The sequence below is a fragment of the Podarcis melisellensis genome (genome assembly GCF_964234715.1).
Source record: "Podarcis melisellensis genome assembly, chromosome: 11".
Taxonomy (NCBI): domain Eukaryota; kingdom Metazoa; phylum Chordata; class Lepidosauria; order Squamata; family Lacertidae; genus Podarcis; species Podarcis melisellensis.
The window spans coordinates 13006950-13034504 of NC_138543.1; the positions used below are offsets into that span (position 1 = coordinate 13006950).

The 27555-nt window shown below is 42.2% G+C and overlaps 1 protein-coding gene across 1 annotated transcript in view; it reads right to left on the minus strand.

Moving 5' to 3' along the window:
* Nucleotides 1-308: 308 nt before the first annotated feature.
* SPTLC1 (serine palmitoyltransferase long chain base subunit 1) overlaps nucleotides 309-27555 on the minus strand; it is a 36688-nt gene continuing 9441 nt past the window's right edge. Inside the window, exons 4-15 of the mRNA XM_081930665.1 lie at nucleotides 25950-26043; nucleotides 23665-23737; nucleotides 18198-18330; nucleotides 13323-13452; nucleotides 12549-12638; nucleotides 11380-11487; nucleotides 10047-10142; nucleotides 7941-8037; nucleotides 6767-6821; nucleotides 3941-4058; nucleotides 2759-2832; nucleotides 309-1756 (exon numbers count right to left, since the gene is read on the minus strand). Coding sequence (XP_081786791.1) covers nucleotides 1663-1756; nucleotides 2759-2832; nucleotides 3941-4058; nucleotides 6767-6821; nucleotides 7941-8037; nucleotides 10047-10142; nucleotides 11380-11487; nucleotides 12549-12638; nucleotides 13323-13452; nucleotides 18198-18330; nucleotides 23665-23737; nucleotides 25950-26043 — 1162 coding nt within the window. The 3' untranslated portion in view covers nucleotides 309-1662. The remainder of the gene's footprint in view (nucleotides 1757-2758; nucleotides 2833-3940; nucleotides 4059-6766; nucleotides 6822-7940; nucleotides 8038-10046; nucleotides 10143-11379; nucleotides 11488-12548; nucleotides 12639-13322; nucleotides 13453-18197; nucleotides 18331-23664; nucleotides 23738-25949; nucleotides 26044-27555) is intronic.

The following is a 27555-nucleotide window of genomic DNA, read 5'->3' on the forward strand; positions in this document are numbered from 1 at the left end:
ACCACGTTTGGCCACAATCCTGAAACCGCATTTTGAAGAAAACCAGAAACTCATCAACGTAGCAAATTAAGTGGCTTGGGTATGGAAGGCAGCACAGCCTGAAGCATGATGGAAAAATTTATACCTTAAAGTACTGAGAGAGAAGCCTGATACCCACCTCAAGTTACCATGAAGCACTTTAAGCCGATTTAGCCCTACTGAGTTCAGGGACTGTAGCTCAAATCCAATTATTTCCCCCCTTAATGAGATTGTAGCTGATAGGGAAGATGGTGCAGTCGGAATATGAAGAAAGAAGGACAAAACCAGGATCAAATATATGCTTTTATTTTTTTAAAAAAATTATGTGTCAAATAGAGCGCTGGAATATGTAGCAGCAACCAAAAAAGGCACAGGAGTGTAGAACAACCCAGACGTAACAGAAAGTCTTTAAAAATAGTATTCACCAGAAATCTGGAACACTTATCATGGCAAATTCATTGAAGGGCGAAAGAGGTCCTCCTGACTCTAGGTGGCATACTGAAACTTCTACGGTATCCATGACAGTCCCTTTTCTGCACATCTTTAGCAGAGACCTGAGTGGTGGTCTCAAGCAAGTAATTGAGAGATTGAGAGAAAGAGAGAGAAAGAGAGAGAGAGAGAGAGAGAGAGAGAGAGAGAGAGAGAGAGAGAAACTGGAACTTCCTGATTACTGTAGGGATATGTGCCCATGCAACTAAATGTTAAGTATTTCTAACTTATTCATGGTTTTTAAAGGTATTCATGAGTAAACATGGACAATAAACATCTTGAGTGAATTAGTTTTCCCATTATTTTATGTACCCACCAGATTATGGTAAGAGATCAATATTTGTTTTGTTTGCTTGGCGGAAGAAATTCTATCAGCATTTCATCTATGTGTGCATACAGATTGTACTGTACAATGGAGATTGAGACTGAAATTTAACTGAGAGCTCCAATGTGTGCACAGTACTGGCGATCACCAGTATAAAAGTTAAATGCATGGTAAAATCACAGGAAAGGTCAACTTGTATAGAATAAAGGAATTGGCATGACATTTAATGGAAACCGGACAAATCGTTAGAAAAACAGCTCCTTCTGGGAATTTCAAAAACCAAAAGATCTTTAAAAAAAAGTGTACAAAATTCCCACATACCCAGTGTAATAAAAGCTACTTAAGTACATTATTCAAAAGCGTAATTCCATAATACCGTTTAACTATCTGGTCTGACAGTAATAGGAACCTGTTCGGGGGAATGTTATTTAAAATAAGAGAGGTTAAATGAAGAATATCGTGTAAGTTTTCTCACCCTTTTCATGTTCATTAGCGTTAAACACAAAACTCTCAAAAATAGCTCGGCTTGTTTAGAGAGCTAGGGAAAGGAATAAGGCCCTTTAAGAACAAAGGTGAAACTTATGTAAAATGCCAGTGATAACAATGATCTCCAATCGAAACAGTACTTATACAGTGAGCAGAGTTTCACATTCCCATATTTGTGACTTTTTTTTTTGTTCTGGAATGACTCAGTGGAAGTTGAGCTTTCCACTCCGTCAGAAGAGAAAGTCAACGAGCTTGAACCTTGGGAGCACAAGCCAATCCGCCATACAGTAGGAAAACCGGTATTCCAGTGTTGGGTGAAGAACGAAGACTCAAGTATGCAGGCCTCAATTCAGCACTGACTCGGCAGCTTCCCTGATAAGCGAGGCAGCTTTGTCCAATTCCGGTTCTGTCTGTTCTACCGTCACTACGACTCGGATGCTGTCAGGGGCAAACACAGGGTAGTCGGTCAAAGTTGTTGTCTTTTCGTTGCGTGGCAAAATGTGTGCAACCTTACAGCACAAACCAGACTCTTTAAGCTCCGGAACGCTGTTGCCAGTCAGAGAAGATATTACCAGCTTAGGCAGATCAGTGGCCTGACTTAGTAAATAAGACAGCTGCACATGTACTCAGTCTCCTAATACAGTGGTACCTCAGGTTACAACGCTTCAGGTTACATACGCTTCAGGTTATAGACTCCGCTAACCCAGAAATAGTGCTTCAGGTTAAGAACTTTGCTTCAGGTTGAGAACAGAAATCGTGCTCCGGCAGCATGGCAGCAGCGGGAGGCCCCATTAGCTAAAGTGGTGCTTCAGGTTAAGAACAGTTTCAGGTTAAGTACGGACCTCCAGAACGAATTAAGTACTTAACCCAAGGTACCACTGTACTTTCCTTTGCCCATCAATATTTTTTGCTTTCCATAACAGTAGTGATAGCTTCCCCTGTCAATTCAGTAATAAGGATTATGAAGTCTAGATTTGGTGACTGGTATAGTTCAGTAGCTAAAAAAGGAACAGCGAGATGGTGATGTTAATAATAATAATAATAATAATAATAATAATAATAATAATAATACTCATATCCCACCCATCTGGCTGGGCTTCAAGTCACTCTGTTGTTTCTAGTGACCACAGAATGTAAGTGACCTTATTCTCCCACCCCAGGCCTGATCTGAAGTAACCGTCAGACAGCATTTTATTAGCCATTCTTAAAAAAAAGTCACACATATTCCTGCCCTGAACCCTATTTAGGTATAGATGAGCAAGCCGTTTAGGACAGTCTGCCTGTTCAATAGATGAGTCCATGACTTATAAAACAACAGCGACCTTTAAAATCCAGAGGTTCCAACACAAGCTATGGCATGCTTCTCAACCCACCCATTCTGCCTGCCGCCAGAAGAACACAGTTTTGTTTTAATAGCAAGGTGAACAAGTATTTACGAACCTGGGTGGTGGGAGAAATTTCTCTTCTTTCTCCAAATAGCGAGCCTGGGTTAATGCAATACCTCTGTTCATACACTGAGGAGAGAAACAGGAACATCAGGTGCCATGCTCATGTGTTATCGGACTGTTAAGTAACATGTGATACCCTGCCACAAGGAGCTAAATACATTTTTAGTCCTGGTTTGTAATACTGTTCTCTCTCTTCTAGCCATCACCACGACTGCTCCTTGCTCTACAGGGGCAGTTTAACTGGACCACAAGCCGCCCCCAAACTGAGCTGCCCGCTCAGTGAGTACCCCCGCGCTGCGCTAAACTGGTGCAGCATGGAGACTCGCTACCACAGTGCCAAAAATCGCATCTGCGCATGTCTAGATGCCAGAAATTGTGTCTGCTCCCCCACCCCAGAACCCGGTGAGCCTTAAAAGTAGGAGAGCAAAGAACTTGAAGACAGACGAGATGTAGCAGCACCCGTAAAAGTGATGAATGAAGAAGTGAGGGAGACGGGGGGGGGTGGAGATTTACTCTGGACAATGCCCTTATCCAAGAGGCTGGGTTCTACAGCCTCTCTCTGTAAATACTGAATAAAAAGCAGACGGTAAGAGACATTTCCTTATCTTTGTACGTTCCTGGGCAACCGACTGGGAGTCGCCTGTCATTGTGGGACCACACGGCTCAAGAGCCAGTGAATTTAGAGACATTCGTCCAGTGGTGTCTTGCCCTCAACACCCATCTCCCATAGCGAGTACAGTACTGCCTTTCATATGCCTTATTTTAAAAAGGGACCAATCCCAGATGATTGCTGTAGCAATCTTAGGGTTGCCATAGTTCAAAGTGTGAAAATCCTTTTCGGCCAAAGTTGTTGAACTTTCCTTTTCTCTTTTTACAAAAAACAGTTCTGGAGCTATTTTTAAGGAAATTTGCCCAAATCTACACTTCCGGCATGGACTGCCATACGTCCGGTTTTTCCCAGACGTTAAAGCGATCTCCGCCCGGATACCGTTTCCAACGGCCGAATCCCAGCTATGCCCAGGAAATTCCGGGTGTATGGCAACCCTACTTTTCAAATGTAACCTTGCAACCCAGCACATGGAGGAATTCTAGAAGGAAGTGCAACAGAGACTTCAATACAGGACACCTTTCTTCTCGTTGTTAGGCTTTGAGGACTGTAAAAAAGGACTCTTACATAATCGACAATTTCCTTCAATAGCCTTGCATCACTCTCTCGAGATCCAGTGCTTTCTTCTAAGCGGAGGTGTAATGCTGGAGAAATGGATTGCCCCACTACACGTAGACCAGGAATCCTAAAAAAAAAAAAAAGGTCAACATATCAAAAACGCTGATATGGTCAGCAATCAAATGAAAAAAAAACTGGCAACGTAAATTAGCAGTCGCTTTGTGACAATAGTGAACTCAATGGAATGCATTCTCTGCTTTCCTGTAGGATTGCATGACCGAAACAGCCAACCACACGGTCCAGTCAGGAAGGCTGCCCCATCCAATGGAACTCACCCCTCCCTCCCTCCCTCCCTCCCTCCCTTCCTTCTATTCCTATACCTAAGCTGGCCCAGCTGCAGACTACAGGCAAACGTCCCATCTCCCAAAACCTTCAATTACTTTTCTCGGCCCCTGGATGTGATAGGACCAGTATCCAAATAAACTAATTTGAGAAATGGAACTACTTTCCTACATGGACAGAATCAAATGTTTAGCCACAGCAAGAACAGCTTTTCAGCACTGGATCAGCCAATTTCTACAGTATCGTCTAGTTCTGCGTAATCCGGAGTGTGGATAGCAAAACATCTGGAAACGGCCATGTCAATTCTACCATTTTCTTTCAGCAACTTCCTATCCCACAGCTACATATGTACTTGTTTTAGATGCTAAACAGCTAGGCTCTAGCGTGCCAAAGAGTGTCTAGGAGGAACACAGCAGAGACAACACTGGCTTGATCAAATCTAGAAACAGAGATGACACATTCGACTTGGGGAGGCAGTTTCAACTCCTGTAAGAGTGCCGGTAGAATCTGCCTAAACTGCACTTCTAAATTAAGAGGTGAGGCACTTCCTTGAACTGTGGAAGAATATATTTTCCTCCAACTAGGTCAGCATAAAAGCCCTGCCAGCCACGAGTTTTTCACTGGGCAAGGGGACAATGCTGTCAATAGGACAAAGATATGCAAAAACAAATTAAGAGTTTTGCTCAATTTAATTTAGAATTTAATGTCTAGAAACATCTCAATTTTCAATTATTCCACATTAAAATTGCTGGAAAGCATCTTGTTAAGAGCCTGAAATCTAATGGAAGGCTATTTACTGGAAGGAAATCAATAACACGAGAGAGAGAAAGAAGCAGTGTTTGGAGATTAATTTCATAAAGCAAGCAATCATCTAGTCACAAGCAAAATCATGAATGCAACTGTATGTTAGTTTACGGGGCAGATTTTTATGGAACCATGTGAGAGGCTTGCATGCTGAAGACTTACAAAATAACTGTAGATCATTTATGAAGAACTTAAAAAGCTCAGGTCCCAATACCAATGCTTCACGTCAAATTCTAACAGACAGCTTAAGTTATAAAATGGACCATTAGCATGTTTCAGAAATGAAGGCAACTAACTGCTACAAAAGGAAAAGGTGGTTTAATAAGAGAAACCGCCTTTGAATGCCAGCCAATTTAAAGCTTTGACATTTGCAGATTTCTCCCCAACCGCACTTTTGTCATAAGTGTACTGTACATTTCTAGAGGCTGCTTTAGAAGTCCCAAGTTGATACCCAAGTTCCTTTTGCCACTTACTTAAAATAAACCAACATCTGACTCAAGTACGCATCAAGCTAGAGAAGAACAATAAGCAAAGTGTCAAACAAAGCTCTTCCAGACAAAAGGTCAGTTAATGTTTGTGTTAAGAGAAGAGAGTCTGGCTTTGCTGGTATGGCAACCCTATTCGAAAGGATATTTTACATAGGCAGAGGATGGGGAATTTGGCACAATGTATGCCTAGTGAAAACTTGTGCTACAGAAGATGTAGTAAATGTATGAGGTGAGAACTTATATGGAAAAGCTAAGGATAGTATGTCAGATGCACCTGACTACGGAAAAGAGAATTGCAGCATCGCCTTCAAAAAAGGGAACAGATATCGTGCAACTGCCTAGGGCCAAGGCTCTTTCGTGATTTGAAAGATGTGCTAAACACTGATGTGTTGAAGACGTTCAACACATCAGTGAATTCAGAGAGACTCATCTAAACTTGGATATATTAATTCACAACCTCTTGCGCTAACTAAAGTGAAATGCGCAGAATTTAATTTTGCACAAGAGGCTCAAACCTGAAGCATCCAAAATCTTGATGCTAGTCTTTGCAAATATTCCTGCATTAATACTTGGGAGTGCTCCAAAGTGAGCCCAGAGCAAAGTCTTGGAAACAGGGTCTCCCACAAGTATCTATTTTCTGCAGTGCTTTTGGCCAGCTACATCTTAATTATGACCATATTTACAGATACGGACTACATCTTTGGTATCAATCGAAGACTGTATTCCCTGCTAATAATTCAATGTGCAAGTAAAATAGCTAGGAGTGCCTAGGAACAAAGGCTATTTTACACACGACATGTTTATTTACCTCAGCTATAAAATTTCATGTAGCACTATTGGAGGGAGTATGATCTTTTAAACGCATGTCTGATATTGAAATGCCACAGAGAAGAATTTTAAACTGAAGATAAATGACGGCTAAACTGCCCATATTGTATTTCAAGAAATTGTTCCCTGCTTTAACTGTAACTGCAGTCAAACGCAGAAGCCGGATTTTCTAAAGTAGATCAAACTTTAACACAGCTGGAGGTGCAATCTTACACAATCCTCTATATGCCTATTCAGAAGCAAGCCCTATTCCACTCACTAGGGATCACTCCTGAATAATATGGTATAGGATGTTTGGAAAACTATAGCTTTTTTAGGAGGCATTTTCTGTTCAACGTGGAGTTCAAAGTAAGAAGGCAAAGCATTCACTTACCCTTGTAAAGCCTGGTGTATTCGCTTGCATTTTTGTCGTAAAATCTGAAAAATGCCTAGATAAAACAGTTTTAAGTTGGGGTATCTAAAAGTGAGCAGCATAAATATAAACAGCTGTTTAAGTCTTGTGCCAGAGTTGCCACTTCTACAAATCTGCCTTTCTACCACTCAGGAGGTTACAGAGAATTATACAGAGAAAATAAATGCTTAGCGATACAAACATGCTACCTTAGACCACGGGGAACAGACAACAGGCACCGTAGAACAGAAGAAGACCACATGGTCAACAGTGGGGCATTTTTGCCTCTTTTAAGTCAAGCTCATGAATCAATGAACTTCACCTTCTCTCAAAGGCAGAGCTGGAGAACTGCTAGAGAGCAAAAAGGCTTTCTCTTATCTCAACTTCTGGGTAAACAGAAGTAAAGGATGGTAGCAGAACAGTTCAGGCCTCTAAAGGAGAAATTCTCTTTCCTGGAGGGAGAACAACATAAGCCAGCGGAGGCGGCAAGGCTGGGAGGTGCTCTAACCCCTAGCCACCTAATTATTTCTGCTGTCATTTTTCCTACACCTTTTCCAACTGTAATCCAGTACAACTGGAATTGTGCACAATGTAACAGATTTGGCCATTCTGAGATTTACATGATGCCATTATGCTTCCAGCTGTTTTCAATTCCCTTCGCAAGGATTTCCAACGCTGAATTTGCCTTTTTCTGGCACATTCTGAATGACTTCTCGACTAGAGAGAAGACTCTCTTTCCTGGTAGCCATTGCTATTGCCATTTATTTTTCTTCTCTATTCAAAAAAATAAAAACTCCCTCCCTCATCCTTTGCCTACATCACTTTTAATGGAACAAATCATTTATATCATTTGTGGCCCATTCAACAAGCCTGGCGAGATTGCTTAGGAGATTTCTTGGGATTTCATCACTCTCAAAAAACTACAAACTTTCCTACTGCATTATGTACTAGGTGATATAGCACAACTATCCTCCGGATTACCTAGGCATCTTTAAAAAAGAAGAAGGGCTGAGTCAACTATCAAGCATACCAAAATGTGAACTGCAATTTCTACAGTGAACCTACGAGCAATCTCTCATAAGAACAGGAAGTCAAACCCATCTCACAAGTCTGGCAGTTTATGCTAAACAGTTTTCTGCTTTTTAAAAAAAGATACCTGGGTTTTCCTCCATGATATTGAGGCCCTCAATGGCGGCAGCAGCTAGGAGAGGAGGCAGAGAGGCTGAAAAGCAGTACCCCTGACCAGATAATCTCTGGAAAGAAAAAGGAGCATGGAGTGACCACAATTTATATAGATAATTCATTGGTAAACAAGTTGGAATTTATGTGGATGCTTAGTTTGCCCTTGTTCCAAAGACCTAATCTGAAATTATTTCCAACAGCTACATGTGAGCAACACAGTATCTTTATTTAAATCAACCACTAGCCATAGCAATAAAATAAAATAAAATGTACTGAAGAGAAGAGGTAAAAACTTAACTATACAAAATACATTTTGGAGGTTTACATCAATAATCAGATAATATATCTTATTCTGATTGCCCCTGCTAAAAACCTTGCAGTTTTTGCTGTCACCTGATCATCTTGATCTGCTAAAAGAAAGGACACAGTAGCAATGGCTGAGTGACCCAGCATGGACAATAATAGAGGAGCAATAACCTCACTCCTCAAATCCTTATAAAGAGTGCAAGCCAGAAGCACATGAGCCACTGACTCAATACTGCCCTCTCCACAAGGACATAACTGTTTTCCCAGCGGGAATTTTCAAAATCGGCCCTCAAGTACAGCCAAAGGCAGTATATTCAATCTTGCGAAAGTGAAAGCTGGTCTGTATTTTGGAATTGTTAAATTTTGCAAAGAGGGTGCCAAAGTGACTAGGTGGAAAACAATCATACCGTGGACAAAATGTCCTTGTTGTGGCCAAATTATTCTGTCGCTCGATATCATATAGGTAAAGGTAAAGGGAACCCTGACCATTAGGTCCAGTCGCGGACGACTCTGGGGTTGCGACGCTCATCTCACTTTACTGGCTGAGGGAGCCGGCGTACAGCATGACTGCTGTGACCAGCATGACTAAGCCGCTTCTGGAGAACCAGAGCAGCGCACGGAAACACCGTTTACCTTCCTGCCAGAGCGGTACTTATTTATCTACTTGCACTGTGTGCTTTCAAACTGCTAGGTTGGCAGGAGCTGGGACTGAGCAATGGGAGCTCACTCCGTCGTGGGGATTCGAACTGCCGACCTTCTGATTGGCAATCCCTAGGCTCTGTGGTTTAACCCACAGCGCCACCCGTGTCCCTTTCGATATCATATGGGTGCTGTCTAATTAAATTATTTGTTTTACTGAAGCCCAGGCTCTCCTTTGCTCTCTAGGACCTTCACCTCTACTATCAACTACTTCTCCCCAATTCTTCCCTGGTCAGCCACCTTCCTTTATGTATACTGGGCACCAATTCAGCTGCATCCAGTGAAACCTTTGCCCCATTCCGCAGCAATAGATGCTGATGCTCCTTGTTTGCTGCGGCTCCCTTGGATGTTCATAATAAATAAGAAGATGAAAGATGAAAACATCTTTCAGTAATTCCAGTGGCACCTTAAAGATCAACTAAATATAAACTTTCAAGGTATGAGCTTTCGTGTATAATACACACTTCGTCAGAGGTCGCTTCAACCTTACAACTGTTGATGACTGTTACTGCAGTTGGTTCCACAGGGAAGGGCAAGGGATTTTTAAAGGGATAGATGACCAAAATTAGCTTTAGTGTATATAATGGGACATGAATCCAATATCTCTATTCAGACCAGGTCTCTCCATAGTTTTTAGTTTGGTAATGAGTTGTAATTCAGCAACTTCTCTTTCAAGTGTATTTCTAAAATTCTTTTCCAATAAGACAGCTACTTTAAGATCTTGTATAGAATGTCCTGGAAGACTGAATTGTCTCCTCTTGGTTTCTCTATTTTATGATTCCTGATGTCAGATTTATGCCCATTTATCCTTTGGCATAAAGTTTGTCCTGTTTGTCCAATATAGAGAGCTGAAGGGCAGTGTTGGCATTTGATAGCATATATAATGTTGGAAGATGAACAAGATGGTGTTATTCTCAACAGACAACATGAAGAGGAGATGCTCCCACCAGCCTACCAACATCTGCCAGACTGGCCAAGTGTGACTCCACTCTATCCAATACCTGCCTTGGTCACAGTATTCTACTGGAACTGCAAAACATACAACATATCATGCATTTCCAGTTTTTACACCTACCTGGTGATCAATAACAAAGGATCGCCCGCAGCAAAACCCTCCAATAGAAGCCAGGGAGTTTTCCATGTTTGCACTTATAAGATCAATGTCATCCATCTGTTGCACAAACAAGGCAATACCAGAGATAGTTAAAAACAGCATGTTTGGTAACCAGCCATATAGCCGGAGAAAGGTTAGATTGGCTTCTGAATTATTTAACCCTCCCAAACGTGCCCATAATTAATAAAGACACGAACTCTTTAAATTTATCTAGAGAAGGACAGACAGCAAAATAGAAGAGAAATTATTAAAGTGGCACTCAATGCAAATTTCTGGTGTCAGTGGGTATCATACAAAGTACAGTGGTACCTTGGTTCTCGAACTTAATCTGTTTCGGGAGTCCGTGGAAGCTGCATCGGATGTTCTGCTTCCAAAAAATGTTCGCAAACTGAAACACTTATTTCTGGGTTTGTGGCATTTGGGAGCCGATTTGTTTGGCAACTAAGCTGTTTGGGAACCAAGGTACCGCTGTATCCACAATTTAAGTTTTCCTGTTTTAACCACTGAGATCTAAAATAGCAAAGTGGATCTGAAGCAGCTCTCAACTTAACTCTGGAATACATTCAGTTAACACATTTGACCCGAGTGTCAATATTAACGTAAATTTCTACATGCACTTTCCAGAATGATTACAATGACATCACCCATCTGGAATAAAAATGCTCAACGAATCAAAAGATGAACAGGGAGCAGGATTTTTTTCCCCCTTCCAAGATTAGCTCCTTGCGGCTTTCCAAGTTCTACTTTGTGAGCTCTTTTCCTCTTTGTGGATAAACAGTTCCTGAACATGTAGAGGACACTACAAGTAGCATCCTGAATCCTAGCCAGTAATTTGTAAAATGTTCTGAAGGATTTATATAAAGTTAGGTGTTAATTTGCATCATGCGGGTATATTGATGCATACGACATCTTTGTGTTAAGTATGTTCTTTCATATCAGAAAATTCACCCATCCATTTGTCCGATCCCAAAGCAGATTCTTGACAAATTCAGAAAAATGCAAAGCAGTAACAAAAACCTGCAAACTGGGTAAGTCGCAGTAGGTTGTTTTAAAAGGACAATGACTCTGATAACCTGAAGATGCTTTACATATTTGTTGCTAGTAATAATCCAACCTACATTTAAATTTTCTTTGCAAAGCTAATATTTAAGAGATTATGCAAGAGACAAGATTGCCATGTACAGAATTTGTATATAATGGCTGCTAAGCCACTGCTATAAACATGACAAGTATATCAAATATTGTTTCTTCCTTTTGGCACAAAAAAGCATTGTCATCAAAGAAATAAACTTACATTGATTCCAAAATGTTCTGTAACTCCTCGTCCATGTTCTCCCAGCACTCCAAAGGAAAGACTTTCTTCCAAAAATAACCTCACTTTGTATTTGTATTTCAATTTCACCTACATATTTATTCAATTGCAAGTAACACAAGAAAGCACAAAATTATCGAGTGCTCAGGACAAGAAACCAGATTCATGCACAAGTTGTCAAGTGTTCAATCAGATTGCTGTTCAGTCAACTTCATTCTAAAAACGCAAACCTCCATGCACTTTAATTCCTTGACATTGTTGTAAGATATGGAACATATTTAGCCTGATTGTGCACAGAATATAATTTTCTGTGCACTGGTGCCTCACTGAGTAGCAGGACTTTTGGGAGTCGAGGGTGTGTGCGTGGTGAAATATCAAAAAGCAGAACTAGTACCCTTAAAACTTTGGGAGTAGGAACAGACTTCCTTGAAGGAACAAATAGAAAGCCTTCTTACTGAGAAATTGCCCAAATGCATTGTAACAAAACTTTCCCCAGTTATAGCACCACTAATGAAAGTTATCAATGCACAACTAGGCAGAACACAGCAGCACCAATATAACACACCTCATTCCCAGTGTGAGAATATTGTCTCCTGCCTTGAAATTGCTGCATCCCATTCTTCTGGCCCCTGCACCAGCCAAGTGTCCTCATATATAAGGGGTGAAGCCCTCAATCCCTATCTAAGGTAAAGGTAAAGGACCCCTGGGCAGTTAAGTCCAGTCAAAGGCAACTATGGGATTGCGGCGCTCATCTCACTTTCAGGCCGAGACAGCCAGCGTTTGTCCGCAGGCAGCTTTCTGGGTCATGTGGCTCACATGACTAAACCGCTTCTGGCTCAACTGAACACCGTGACGGAAACCAGAGCGCACGGAAACGCCGTTTACCTTCCTGCCACAGTGGTACCTATTTATCTACTTGCACTGGCATGCTTTCGAACTGCTAGGTAGGCAGGAGATGGGACAGAGCAACAGGAGCTCACCCCATTGTGCAGATTCGAACTGATAACCTTCTGATCAGCAAGCCCAAGAGGCTCAGTGGTTTAGGTCAAACACACATATCACTAAACAGTCTAGTATTTTTCTGTTCGTTCTTCACATAGCACATAATGACTGGTAGGGAAAATATTTATTGATAAAAACTACCTACTCACCAATTCCGGAAGAGGACAAATATCTCCAGCGTTAACATACAAACCCTCAACCACGATAAAGCGCCGGGTTACACGAGCTTTACGAGGGTTCTGCAGAGAAATAAAAGTTTTGCATGCATGCTTCTTAACAGATGCTTGTTATGAGATAATCTCACTTAGGTTACTATTAAAATGCCATCAAAAGTTGACAGACTGTACAGAAGAAAAGCTTGAGCTTATGCCAGCAGAAATCAATGGCCTTAAACACATTTTTAACAATATGATACTTTGCGGTTAAGCATTCTTTATAGCCAGTAAGCTCTGCAGCCAGGATAAAGGCTTAATGCTATTAACTCCGAGCCTTTAACACAAATGTTGATGTATAAAGAAATGTGCGTGGCTCTGTTTTGATACTACTTTAATACAAAAATGGTGCTTACAGTGTGGTTGTGAAACAAAATGGAAGTATTTTTTACACTGCACTGATATTGCGGTGGTGTGTGTTCTGGTTATTTTGAGTTTTTTAAAAAAGATTTTTTTAAAAAAAAGAAAAAGTGGGTGAACTGCATATCTTACAGTTCCATCTGTAGATTTTTCAAAAGTTAAGTGCAAGTTGCAGACACCAAGCACGGCTATCTGAATAAATGAAACACAGCTGCCAAACCTACTTCAAAAGATACACAACACTTCATTTCCAGAATGGACTAGAAGATAAATAATGAGCAATGAAGTCATCAAATATGTTAGCTTAAAAATACACCCTACAACACATCAATGACTTCAAAAATACCGTACCTTCTGATCTTCAATCTCCTGCTCTTTGAGTAGATGCTCAAGGTCAGCCATATCATTATGTTTAAAAAACTTAATGTTGCTTCTGGATGCCTGTAAGCCTTTCTGGATAGCAAAGCAGGCTGCTTCATCACTGTAAATACACAGAATTGTGTCAGTTCACTCTTAGCATGAGCTGCTTTTTTGAGCAAGCCTCAACCACCTTTATGAGCAAGCCTCAACCACCTCCAGCTACAGAAGTGGACAGCAAGACTGCATTCGATTAGCAATATCGTCACATGACGGGGCTCTTGCATTCTTCTCTCTCTGAAATGGCCAGAAGGAGATGACATGCTTTTGCTTCTATTTCCAATTGCAGTTTAACTGTGTTATTTTTATCTGTGGTTTATTGAAACAAGCCAGCTTCATGAACAATGTTTCCCGGTTTGCCTGTTTTAGCAAACCATAGTTAACATTCATGACAGCTTCCCTAGTTTTGCTACAACACTAAAATGTGAAGCTTCCAATCTTCTTCACTGGTGACAGTACGGAAAATGAATGTGCCTGAGGCTCATTCACATAATGATAAAACCATAATTTGTTATGTTTGAATGCAGCCAGTGTATGAGAGTTACCTAATCAATAGGCAACAATTTTGTTTTTCCTGTGTTCACAGGAACTGTTACTAACATCATTTTGTTTATTAAAACGTTTCTATCCCTCTGTATGAATCAAAAAGATCCCTAAGGTGTAAAAACAAACACACACACACACAGTACTTTTTTCTGGGGGGACGAATACTCCTAAACATTTTGAGAATCTTTGTACTTTTGTCCATTTACTGTATTTATTTCCCCCGATTTGAACTTTAAAATGGTGATTTTCTTGAGTCAAAATGAGAGTATATAGAAATCCTTTAAAGGATAGTTTCAGAAGATGGCATCACTCCTCCAACACATCACCTTTGGCATATAGGATGTCACACTGATTCATCTTGTTCTCTCAACATGAACAAGAAACAGCTAGATCATCCTGGTATTTGGGCTAGAGATCATCTATATGCAGATCAAAACTGGCTTTCATTTCCATCTTTTGATGCAATGGAAGTTCTAAACTGGTGAGTTCCGGAGTAGATTAAGGTGAACAAACTGAAGCTTAATCTAGACAAGGCAGAGGTGCTGCTAGCTGGAAGTTCTGGCAGCCTGGAAGAGGTTTGGGAGAGGCCTTCCTCTTAAAAAAAGAAATCTGGTTTGCAGCTTGGCAGTGCTCTTAGGTAAAGCCTTGCTTAAGGATATTCAGATAGCAGAAGTGGTTACGGCTGCCTTTTGCCAGATCTGGCTAGTGGAGTTGCTGTGCCCTTATCTCGGAAACCAGACTCAGACATATCCTAGTCACTTCTAGCCGATCATTGTAACACTATGTTAGGGCTGCCTTTGATGGCAGAGCAAAAACTTCAAATAGACCAGAATCCCTCTGGCCCAGCGCTGACAGGAGATCGCAGTTTGCAGCATAAAACTGCAATACTGCATCATCTGAACTGTCTACCTATTTGTTTCTATACTCAACTCAAACTCCAGTTAATAAGAGTCTGTAGGTCTATGGTCATCACCTAAAACTGAGCCCAGCGACAAACTGGTACCTAGTGAAGATGGAACAGTATCAGGGTTTTATGGTTTGTTTTTCCAGTCATTTTTATTAGTTTTGTGTAGGATTCCGCGGTTTTGAACTTTAGAGCCCTATATGACCTGGGAACAGAGCACCAACTATCTCCACCCATATGAATCTGCCTAACCCCAGAGATTAGCTCCATGGGTTTGAAATGTGGACAGAAAATTTTCTGAGCTGATGGCAAGATAACCACATCCTTCCAAAAGGCTCAAACTGAGCTTGTCTTCTGAAGAGCAGGTAAGACATTAGGGATGGGGCAGGGCGACCACAGACATCTTTAGGTATTACTCCTTTAATTAGTTATTTGACTACACTCCTCATAATCCCTTAATTGTAATTTTAAACATAAAGGCTATTTTAATATTCTTTTATTCATTGTTTTACATTTTTTTTTAAAAAAAATTGCTTGCCACCTTCAATAATTTTTTTAAAGGAAGCTAGTATATTAATAAGGAGAAAACTGCCAGGGCTAGGTAATTCCTAGCCATTGAACTCACTCAGTTCACAGGTTACGTGGGGGGAAAATGGAAAGGGGGAAAAATCAGACTATGTATGCTACAGACACATTTATCTGGGAATGTCTCATTGAGTTCTATGAGATTTACACACACACACACACACACACACACACACACACACGATTTCAGTTAGTATCAACTAACACATAACAAGCACAAGCTCAGTAAGAGTGCTCTAGAGGAGATTTTTGTCTGACATTAAGTAAATTCATTCCAACCACTCATCAAGTGCATTTCTTTGCTTGGCTGTAACCTATGGGGGATACTGACAAAACGTTTCAACAGCTGCTAGCAATTTTTAAAGAGTTGATTCTGAAGCAGCAATTGATCGTTAAAACCAAGTAGTCCTTTTGAAAGCATTTCATAAGCGATTAAAACTACCCCTTAATAGGCATTTAAAATGGTATCAAGATACAGCTTTGAAAATGACAAGATCATACAAGCGATCCTACACTGGCGCTGAAAAATTGTGCTTAACCACTTTCCTAACAATCACGTCCAGCCCTTCTTCTAGGAGAAGGCCTATTAAAGCGCTTTTATAACTGTCCCAGTTAATCTCATTTTTAAACAATTGAGATTGATAGCTCATAATGCATGTTCACTAAAACAGACCACAAAACCCACTAAGAGTTGGTAACTAGAAGCAACAACTTGTAGGTTGTCCCTTTGAGAGAAATATCTATGGTTAACTTGGGTGTATACAGATGTTGCCAGCAGTGGCTGGCAACAATTCGCAGATTGCTACAGCTGAGAAAAGTTTCACTACAACAGGGGAGATTGTCCCTATCAGGTATATGAGATGCCCCCATCTACAGCCCAGCTCATAGGCTTCTTCCTCCAAGCAGTTTTGCATCTGTAAGCCATTGGTAGAGATTGAAGGAGGAAGGCACACAATGCATATATTCACTGGCCACCTTACTGTACTCTAGTCTAGTTTGGAAATCTCTTCCCCAAAGGCTCAACCAAACCTCAAGCATGCACAACTGTTCTAAGAGCACCAAGACAAATCTGTTTGGAAAGGGTTTGAGTTGAAGTGGTTCAAGCAGGAAGAATAAGTTCTGTTTTAGTTTAAACCAATTCTATCTGGTTATCTCCTGCTTTGACTACTGCAATGTGCTTTACATGGGGCTACCTTTGAAGGTGACATGGAAACTACAACTAATCCAGAATGAAGCAGCTAGACTGGTGACTGGGAGCGGCCGCCGACACCATACAACACCAGTCCTGAAAGACCTACATTGGCTCCCAGTACGTTTCTGAGCACAATTGAAAGTGTTGGTGCTGACCATTAAAGCCCTAAATGGCCTCAGTCCAGTAGACCTGAAGGAGCGTCTCCACCCCCATCATTCAGCCTGGGCACTGAGATCCAGCTTTGAGGGCCTTCTGGCGGTTCCCTCATTGCGACAAGTGAGGCTGCAGGGACCAGGCAGAGGGCCTTCTTGGTGGTGACGCCCGCCCTGTGGAATGCCCTCCCATCAGATGTCAAGGAAATAAACAACTATCAGACTTTTAGAAGACATCTGAAGGCAAGCCTGTATCAGGAAATTTTAAATGTCTAATGTTTTACCATTTTTATGTGCTGTAGGCCACCCAGAATAGCTGGGGGAACCCAGCCAGATGGGCTGAGTATAAATGATACAAAATGTTGTTGTTCTTGTTAAGCCAGATAGGCGGGTATAAATAATAAAATTATTGTTTTATGATGATGTAGTAGTAGTAGTAGTAGTAGTGGGGTTAACTATCACACAAAGGATTCTGATTTGATTTGAAGGAAGAAAATTAGGTGAACAAGGCAAGTCACAGGATAAAAATAGACCCATCTGCATTGGCACTCCCCCCACCTCCAACTGCAATTGCTAACAACTGCAATGTTCCTTGCTCAAGAACACACAGTCCAGGATGGTAGGGATTCCTCTTTTGACAGAGAGAGTGTAAACTGGCTCTAAGATTATTACCTTTTGTGGAATATGGTACCTAGAAACAAGTGGATTTTGCTATAATAATAATAACAATAATTATTATTATTTATTATTTATACCCCGCCTATCTGGCTGAGTTTCCCCAGCCACTCTGGGCGGCTCCCAATCAGTGTTAAAAACAGTACAGCATTACATATTAAAAACTTCCCTGAACAGGGCTACCTTAAGATGTCTTCTGAATGTCAGGTAATTCTTTATCTCTTTGACATCTGATGGGAGGGCGTTCCACAGGGCGGGCGCCACTACCGAGAAGGCCCTCTGTCTGGTTCCCTGTAGCCTCACTTCTCGCAATGAGGGAACCGCCAGAAGGCCCTCGGCGCTGGATCTCAGTGTCCGGGCTGAATGATGGGGGTGGAGACCCTCCTTCAGGTATACAGGACCAAGGCCGTTTAGGGCTTTAAAGGTCAGCACCAACACTTTGAATCGTGCTCGGAAACGTACTGGGAGCCAGTGCTATGAAGAACCTCAATCTTACAGAGAGGAGCAGAAATAATACAGAGGTTCTGAAGGAGCCTCTTCAGAAAGTCCCATGTACCTCTACTTATGTATCCCTCTGGATTCGGAATCTTTGGGTTACGACCGTGTGCATGCGCAAAAGCGCTCTGCATGCCTTGCGCATGAACAAAAGCGCATCGCTATTTACATAATTTTTGGGGTGCAAACGGACCCCCGGAACAAATTAAGTTTGTATCCGGAGGGTCCAGTGTAATATAGAAAAAGTGAAGATTACGTACACAAAAACAATGTCTCCTCGTTTTGAATAGGCAGGAATAGCACTGGCAATTGTAGCAAATCCATAGGAATATATGATTGCTTCCTCGGTCCTCATAAATTTGGCAAGTCGTTCCTCCAGTTCCAGATGTACATCTGTTTGAGAAGGGTAGTTTATGTTTTAGAAAAGTCGCACAAAGATGCAAAGTCATTAACAGCATGAAAATCTATTCAACTTTGCCCAGGTTATTTTCTACACACACACACACACACACACACACACACACACGGAACAAGTACAGGCTGACAATCCTGTCATTCTAACCAGGTGCAAAGTAACTCATCTGAGTGTTTGACTGCATTACCTTAAAAGGGCACTTATGTTTTGTGAGTAAAAGTAAGCAAGCCACACTCAGATACCTGTCAGAAATATTCCAGAAGCGAATACCAAAACGTGTCTGTTGTTGGGAAACTAGAAACAGAGGGAATCAACACTGCCAAGTTTCAGAGACTTGTTTAGAAAGCTAAGGGGTAATTATCTTAGCTCTATATTAACATAGTGCATTCCAAGTGGAATTCCCCAAGCAGTTTTCAGGCTCGATAAACCAACAAAGCAATCAGTGGAGTTAAATCTCTTCTCCTGACACTTATTCCTATCTTGCATTTTTCCACGTTTTTTTTTTTTTTTTTGGCTTTCTCTCATCCCCTACCTTCCTACTCCTCCCCAACTCCTCATTTTCTTAACGTCCCTCATTTCGAATGAAACATTCGCACCTATCACTTATTGAGCACTATTTTACAGATTCATCCATTATTATTTTAAAAATGTTTTTATTGAATATTTCCTGGGGTTACCAAAGTACACACAGCACCTCTATTTTCAGATTCTAAAGGTCTTTCTGCAGATCAGTGAGACTTTAATATTGCATAATGCATACAAGGGTGGGGGAGAAGAGAGTTGGGGAGAGGGGGGGGGGAGAAGGGAGGTACTAAACTTTCATGGTTTTACACGGTATATGTGCAAGGTTTTTGTGTCAGTGTCACGTGGGTAGGTTCTCTTTCTATTCCTTTATCAGTTTTCATTGGCATTGAGAGCGGTTGGGGGCCCAAGGCATGGATGGTCACCTACAGTTGACTGCAGTGAGTTTTGTTTGCCGGGGGGGGGGGCGTTGTTGGGTCAAGCTAGCCATCAATTCATATGCTGTTGGTGGGTTCACCTTTATTATACACACAACCCAGCAAGATCCACCCATTTAAGAAGAATTAACCGTTGTCCCCAAATATAATTTCAACCATGGTGAAAAATGTGAATTAAGATCCATCTCATTTTGGGGGTGGGTGCTGGAGGGGCTCAATCTAGCATAGCACGAGTGACTATAGTGTGCACAAATGAGTGCCATAGAGCCCAATAGTTCTACTTTCTCCCACCCATCTTCCATCAAATACGAAAAAGGATAGCAAGCTCATTGTTTTGTTTACGTATACACCGCTTACATAGGGACATGGGTGGCGCTGTGGGTTAAACCACAGAGCCTAGGGCTTGCCGATCAGAAGGTTGGCAGTTTGAATCCCTGCGACGGGGTGAGCTCCTGTTGCTCGGTCCCTGCTCCTGCCAACCTAGCAGTTCGAAAGCATGCAGTGCAAGTAGATAAATAGGTACCGCTCCAGCGAGAAGGTAAATGGTGTTTCTGTGCACTGCTCTGGTTTGCCAGAAGCGGCTTAGCCATGCTGGCCACATGACCCGGAAGCTGTATGCCGGCTCCCTCGGCCAATAAAGCAAGATGAGCGCCACAACCCCAGAGTCGTCCGCAATTGGACCTAATGGTCAGGGGTCCCTTTCCCTTTATACCGCTTACATGGTAAAATGGCTTCTAAGTGGTTTAAGGCAGCACAAGCGAGCACTGCAAGGAATGGGGTATCTATTTCTCCAAGGACAAGTGGTGGGGAAGAAAGTTTTCCTGAGCGTCATGAGAGCCCTCCAGGAGTGGCCACTGTGTCTGTGTCAGGGACTGGGCAGAGGAGAAATGGTGGAGACCATCTCCCCATCCTGCCCCTTCCAGGGAGGAGGAAGAAGAAGACAGTATAGATTTACAACAGGGGTTTGAGGAAGGTCACAGCTCAGAGGCAGATGAGGGGGAAAGTTGGGAAATCACGGGACAGTCGGAACAACACCCGGCCGACACGTTGTCATTAGAAAGCATTCCAGACCCTCCGTCTCCCAGAACCTGGCAAGCCTTAAAAGTGGGAGAGCAAAGAGCTCAAAGACAGAGGGCACTTAGTGGCACCCGTAGAAATGACAAATGAGGAAGTGGAAGAGACGGTGTGTGGGGGGGTGTGGAGATTCACTTGGGACAACACCATTTTCCAAGAGGCTGGGTTCTATAGCCTCTCTCTGTAAAGTTTGAAATAAAAAAGGAAAGCAAGAAACTTTTCCTTGTCTTTATACTTTCCTGGGCAACCAGCCGGAAGCCAGTGGCAGCATCCTGACACTCTGATAGGATGAAACCTATTAGTTCAGACCATCTCTTTTCAATATAAAGAAAGTTGCCAGGATTAGAGAAACTGGGGAACTGGTAACAGGCCAGATTAAGGAATCTTGTCTCCCTATTTTTTCAGCTCAAAATCTCTATCACATTGGGAGGGGGGCCCAATTTAGTGACCAACATTCCTAAGAGAATCTGCTGTTAAAATCCAAGGAAAAGGGGCAGGGCGTAAACCTTTCTCTTCTCGTATTCCTATGCACCCTAGGTATTAAGCAGGAGCATGAGAAGATGACACATACACTGGAAAGAACAGCCAAACCTTCAGAGTAAGAAGTCTTTCACCATACTGAAAACCACATGGCTTTAAAGTTAAGTAGTCAGGATATCTAGATGGGAATCTAGTCAAAACATCATCAGTTATGGTCATGGATAGTGTTTCGCCACAATCTTCCAGTAACAAGGAAGGTAAGAGAGAATTCTAGCACCACCACTGAAATGATTAAAAGGAGAAGGGAGCATGGAAGACATTGTTCTCATGTGGTAAACTATCAAATCACAGTGCCCAAAATGCCGACGATAAGATGAACACTTTGCCTTGTGAAACCTGAACAGTCCCAAGTGGCTTCCTGGAAGCCGTTCCCAATCCTCTAGGTAAAAATACCAGCAAGTTAAGCAACTCGCACCAGAAAGTCAGACTATAGGGGAGATAAAGGAAAACGTTTAGGCTCACTGCACTGCTGTCTCTATAGTGCTCTGCAGAGACAGGAGAGGAATGTGAAACACCCTCACACTGTGATTAAATGCAGACTAGGAGCTTCACAGCAGGATTTGTATTACAAAAACCCTCCGCTTGAGGTTTGAATCCAAACCTCTTGATTACCACACAGATATAGTATGTTGGCAATATCTACATTACTGTGTTCGCAAGCGGTCAAGATGTTTCAGCCAGAAATCAGACTGCCCCCTCGTGGCTTCTTTGGAAAGCTCAGTATTTAGTCTTTGCTTCAGCTCTGCCAATTATCCCTGTATGACATTTTAATAACAGTGAAAAGAAGCTGTGAATGCATGCGGGTGTATTCCAAGAAGCATTCTTGAAACAAGCTTAAGGCATCATCCAGCAATGTATTCTGCTCAAACAAGATAGATTCTGTAACCGATACACATGGGAGAATCTAACGAAGCTTCTGTAAATAATTGGCTGTAACGGTTTCATGACCCTGGAAAAAGCTGCAACTTCTTTTGCAAGCAGAGATTGTGTGAAGGCTGTTGCTGTGAAAAAAATCAGGAACTGATCTGGAAAGTTTAAGGGAAGCACAGGGAAAAAACAGAAGCTAGGATGCTGTTGCAACTGTCCTGCCCAGATGGGTCTGCCTTGAGGTCCAGTTGATGTGGCCAGAGGCAGTCTGAGACTGGCCAGAGGCAAGTCATAGGAATTCTTTTTTAAAATTATGTCAAGGCAATAGCTGAATTCTTTAACGAAAAGCTTCACAGTTCCTATTTCTTGCTACTGGCATTACAGAATATTCAAAGACTAGGATTGCCAGTGGAAATCTGAGCAGCCCCTCAGACCAATGCGGAAGTAGCTCTAGGGTCCTGGGTGTCAATCTTTCGGGGAGAACATACATCTCATCCATTAGAAGTACATTTATGCCCAACTAACTCACTTGCTTTTGTCTGGATCAAGTTGTATTGGCATGGTTAAAAAGTTGTGTTTCTGCATCTGTAGGCCGATGAATGGCTCTAGAGAATTAAGAAGCATTTAATTCTGAGTGAGAATTCCTCTTGCTTCTTTCAGGCATTACAATCCAAGTGGGCTCTAGTTTATCCTAATTATAATACTTTGTTAAGTATTGCATCACAAGATGCAAAAGTGATCTCTTTTCACTCAAAAAGTACAAAACTGCCCAGCAAAGTACTCTCACTGAAAAGACTGAGTGTGCAACCATGGGTGTACTTCTCGATGCAAACTAAAAGCTGCTTCTGACTTTTTAGGGGGGGCTGTTCAAACTCATATTGATAATTTCGGGTTTGGAAATATCTTCTAAGCAGCAGCAGCCAAAAAAAGAAGACAGAAATGTGGACTTTCCAGCAGTTACTCTTTCCCTTCAAATCCCTCCTGTGAACTCCCTTTTTCTCTGATGTCTTTGGCAGAACCTCTTAGCTCTCATTTGCTACTGATGCAATTCTGTACCTAGTTTCCCTGAGTGTAAAGCCCCTCAAACTCTGTGAGCAGACATGTGTATCGTGTTTGCGCGTATCTATATAAATATCTATATATCTCGTCTTCCAAAGCAACTACTCTATTCCGGACTTACAAATGGAAAGCGTAATGCCGGTGGTCAACAAAAGAGATTTAAAGACTGACTCAAGGCAAATCTTTAAAAAATGTAGTATAAGCACTGACAACTGGGAAACACTGGCCTGCGAGTGCTACAACTGGCAAACAGCCTTGACGAAAGGTGTCATGGGTCTTGAAGACACTTGGACTCAGGATGAAAGGGAGAAACATGCCAAGAGAAGGCACACTTAGCAAACCCTCACTGTGATCAACTCCTGCCCGGAAACCTATGTCCCCACTGTGGAAGGACATGTGGATTCAGAATTGGCCTCCACAGTCACTTACGGACTCACTGTTAAAACCATGTTTATGGAAGACAATCTTACTCGCCAAAGAAAAGGAGGAGGAGGATTGAGCTGTAGTATGTTTAACTGAACTGAATGGAAACTCCTTTTCTGTTTATGCTCAGTTTCAGCTTTCTTTCTGCCGCCTCCCCATGTCAAACTCTAGATTGTGTGCTTCTCAGGAAAGGGACCATGTGCTCTTGTTATTACTCCATGTGTGTGCATGTTAATGACACTATGCAAAAAACAACAACAAGCTTACATGCCAATTCATCTGAATGAGGAATACGTCAGCATTGGTTCACATCTCCCAATTCCTTTATGTGACATCAACATTCAACTAGCTACCTTTAATGCTCAACTGGAAAGAAGAGGTTATACGTACCAAAGGTTCCATAAAATCCCCTTGGGCCACAGGTGCCAACACCGTATTTTGTCAGAGAATTCTGGGCTGCATTCTTTGAATAAGCATAGCAGGAGAAGAGTTGTTAAGTACAGTTAGAAAAGAAATGATTTCTAAAGTATTCATAGAATCACAAAATTGACCACAAGGACCGGCATTGGATACGCCTATTGTTCCAGTCGCATTTTGCCACTGGCAACCTACCTTTTGCGACTGGACGGAGATATCCGGGAGCCTCTATTGCGCTGAGGTATCTCCACCCCGGCCTGGCTGGCTACCGCTCTATCCCATAAAACACCTGATTCGCCCTGCAGAGCAGCAGCAGCAGCAAAAGACTGTCTCTCTCCACCCGCCACCATGCTGCTGGGAGAATCAGGTGTTTTATACCAATTTGTATAAAACATTCTTAACTGATGATCTTAGAATGCAAAGTCAGGACACTTGATTTAAAAAACCAACAGGTTACATTCTTGTTTTTACTGGATTCTTTTTGTTTATTTTAAATCAAAAGATAAAGTTTAAAACACCCACCTTTCTTAATTGACCTGACTTGAACCCCTCTCCAAAATGTTTTCTCAAGGGCTCTATCTGCACCTACTTCTTACAAAATACTTTTGCTTGCTGTATTGGGCACTTTAACATAGACAGCAATACTTTTGTGATAATATAACGCCCCTTTATAATGTGGCTAGGGATATCAGACTGCCTTCAAAGAGGACCTGCAAAGGCACCAGGAAGCATCAGTGCTTTTGTGCTTCCTGTTGTGTCATCTCCCCCCACCTTACTGTTTGCAAGGGATCACTTGCATCTCCCCTAGCAGGTTCTCTTCCACAAATATTCCTGTAGGGAAATTGGTGGGTAGGCTGCTTACTGTGGAAAGGGCAGTGTCCTCATTATAGGATTCCCCTCTGTTGCTCTTGCCAGGTAGCTATGACACTTACATAGCTGTATTAAAAATTCCCTCCTAAGCTATTACTTCTCTCATGTTATTAAACCTGCCTGGATTAAATGAGTGCCAAAATCTGGTTTTTAAAACAGAAAACTTTTAGTGTCTTTAAAAAAGAAATCCCTATATAAATAAAAAAGGAGCATCTAGACATTCTGTTTTTGCACCTACAATTCCAGTCCCAGGAGCAACGTAGCTCCTAGCTTTTGTATTCCAGTTCCTAACACTGATGAGAACCATCTAGTCCAACTCCCTGCAAAGCAGGAATCTTTGGCTCAACAAGGGGCTCAAACCCATGACCCTGAAATTAAGAATCTCATGTTACGGAGCAGGGGTCAGCAAAGTTTTTGTGGCTTGGGCCGGTTCACGGTCCCGCAGACGCCACGGTGGGCCGGAGTGCGCACGCGCAAACGCTATTTCCGGCGCTCCTTCTGGCGCGGAGGAGGCGTGCACAGCTTCCCATTGGTTGCAGGAGCTTCCTGCAGCCAATGGAAAGCCAGCCAGCATCACAGAAGGCGGTCCCCGCTCTGCTCCGTGCCCTGTTTAGCGAGGTGCACGGAAGCCAACCAAGCGGGCAGAGGGGGTCCATGGGTTGGTTAAACGACCTCCATGGGCCGCTTGTGGCCCATGGGCCTTAGGTTGCCGACCCCTGCTACTGAGCTATCCCTTGGGACATTCAATAGCTATTCCTTGGGACATTCAACAATGTTAGTATTGGCACTTTCATGTCCCAGCGAGTACAGATGAATGCAACACAGTTGCCCTACAAACAAGATGCTAGACAAGGGTTTGAAAGCATACTGTATTTATTTACAGGTAGGTAGCCGTGTTGGTCTGCCATAGTCGAAATAAAAAAATTCCTTCCAGTAGCACCTTAGAGACCAACTAAGCTTCTTATTGGTATGAGCTTTCGTGTATCTGAAGAAGTGTGCATGCACACGAAAGCTCATACTAATAACAAACTTAGTTGGTCTCTAAGGTGCTACTGGAAGGAATATATTTATTTAGATCTCTAAATCCAAGCAGGTCTGTTGCCAGGGGTTCAACACCTAAAAGGGAGATTTTGCCTAGGATTCTCATGTAGACTTTTCAAGCACAATATGAACAGCAGTATTATAAAACTGTGGCACTGAGTTCAAGATTAAACTGCAGTTGCCCCTTTGGGCAACTTTAAACTATGGCTTAAAGTAAACAGCACTAACTGCAAAGTATAGCACAGTGACAGGGTGCTCCCTCCCTGCTTAATAAATCATAGATTATTAAGGCAGGATTGTTACACCTGAGCCAATACCTACAGATGAGCAACAGTGCAGGCACTTACCTTGACCCTTTCATTATCCAAAAGCCCAAGAAAATTAAATGACGCAAAGTTTATGCATTCCTTGCCATTCACGACAATGTTATGAATTGGAGGCCTGAAAAGAAAAGAAAATCAAACTTTTCTTAGCTTGCTAATAATCCTAACTTTGTTTCAGGCACTTGGTAAGAGAACAGCGCTTTTAAAAATTCCGCACAACACTGTAAACACAACTAATTTGAAAATACATATTGCAATGGTGGAAGCTGTTCAGTCTTTCTGGTGCAGGGATTCCTTTTTTAGTATTTCTATCACATTTCAAACAGCTGCATTCCTGTTGATGAAACCATGGCTTTGAAGGTAAGGTAAAGGACTCCTGGATCGTTAAGTCCAGTCAAAGGTGACTATAGAGTTGTGGCACTCATCTCGCACAGAATTTGGCATTTTCGGACACTAACTACTTTCAAGGACCCGTATCTGAAACTCTGGAATATGCAGTGGGGAGGAAAATTTAAGAGGGATCTTGGGAAACATAGAACTACCTCATGACAATCAGAAATTAAGGCTGCCCTAGTTAAAGATCGCTTTGCTTTCAACAGAGCTAAATAATAATAATAATAATAATAATAATAATAATAATAATAATAATTTATTATTTATACCCCACCCATCTGGCCGAGTTTCCCCAGCCACTCTGGGTGGCTTCCAATCAAGTGTTAAAAACAATACAGCATTAAATATTAAAAACTTCCCTAAACAGGGCTGCCTTCAGATGTCTTTTAAAGATAAGATAGCTACTTATTTCCTTCACATCTGAAGGGAGGGTGTTCCACAGGGCGGGCGCCACTACCGAGAAGGCCCTCTCTCTGGTTCCCTGTAACCTCACTTCTCGCAATGAGGGAACCGCCAGAAGGCCCTCGGCATTGGATCTCAGTGTCCGGGCTGAACGATGGGGGTGGAGACGTTCCTTCGGGTATACAGGACCGAGGTTTCTTACCTTTCCTCAATGACCAAATAGCTATTTACTTTTTTATTTTATTTTATTACTGAACTACTATTGCAGGACATGCAAGATAGAAAACAAATATTTATGCCTAACTACTAGTTTTAGGGTAACCTACTTTGGGGTCAACATTAGCATTCAGAACATTATAGGGTTTGCTTCTTAACCGGGGTGTATGGGGAGGGGTGGTGAGAGACACGTTAGGCTCCTTCTGGGGCAGTCTGTCCACATTTGGTGTCCAAACTGCACTCAGCTCTCACCTGCGGCTCCTAGGAGCTGTCAGAATGTGGCAGCAGCAACACCCTGGGAATGGCCTTGACTGGTCGGCTAAACCAGGTGAGAGTAGCCAATGGGTCTCAAACCCTTAGTGAGTTAGGGACTTCCCCTGCATGCGAAAACAGGCTCCAGCAAACTGAGTGGACGGGACCAATAAATAGTGGGTTCAATGGTCAAGAAGGCGGTTTCTGCACGTGCTGTAGAGGGAATTGAGGGGCAGATGGGAAGGAAAACTCTGATCCTAAACTTCTGTTGCCTTATAGGATATCTTTGGGAGAAGAAAAGGCGAAGGAGTAAACCCGACACAAATCCAGAGTGGAGTCCCTAAGATGGTTGGATGGCACCTTGTCC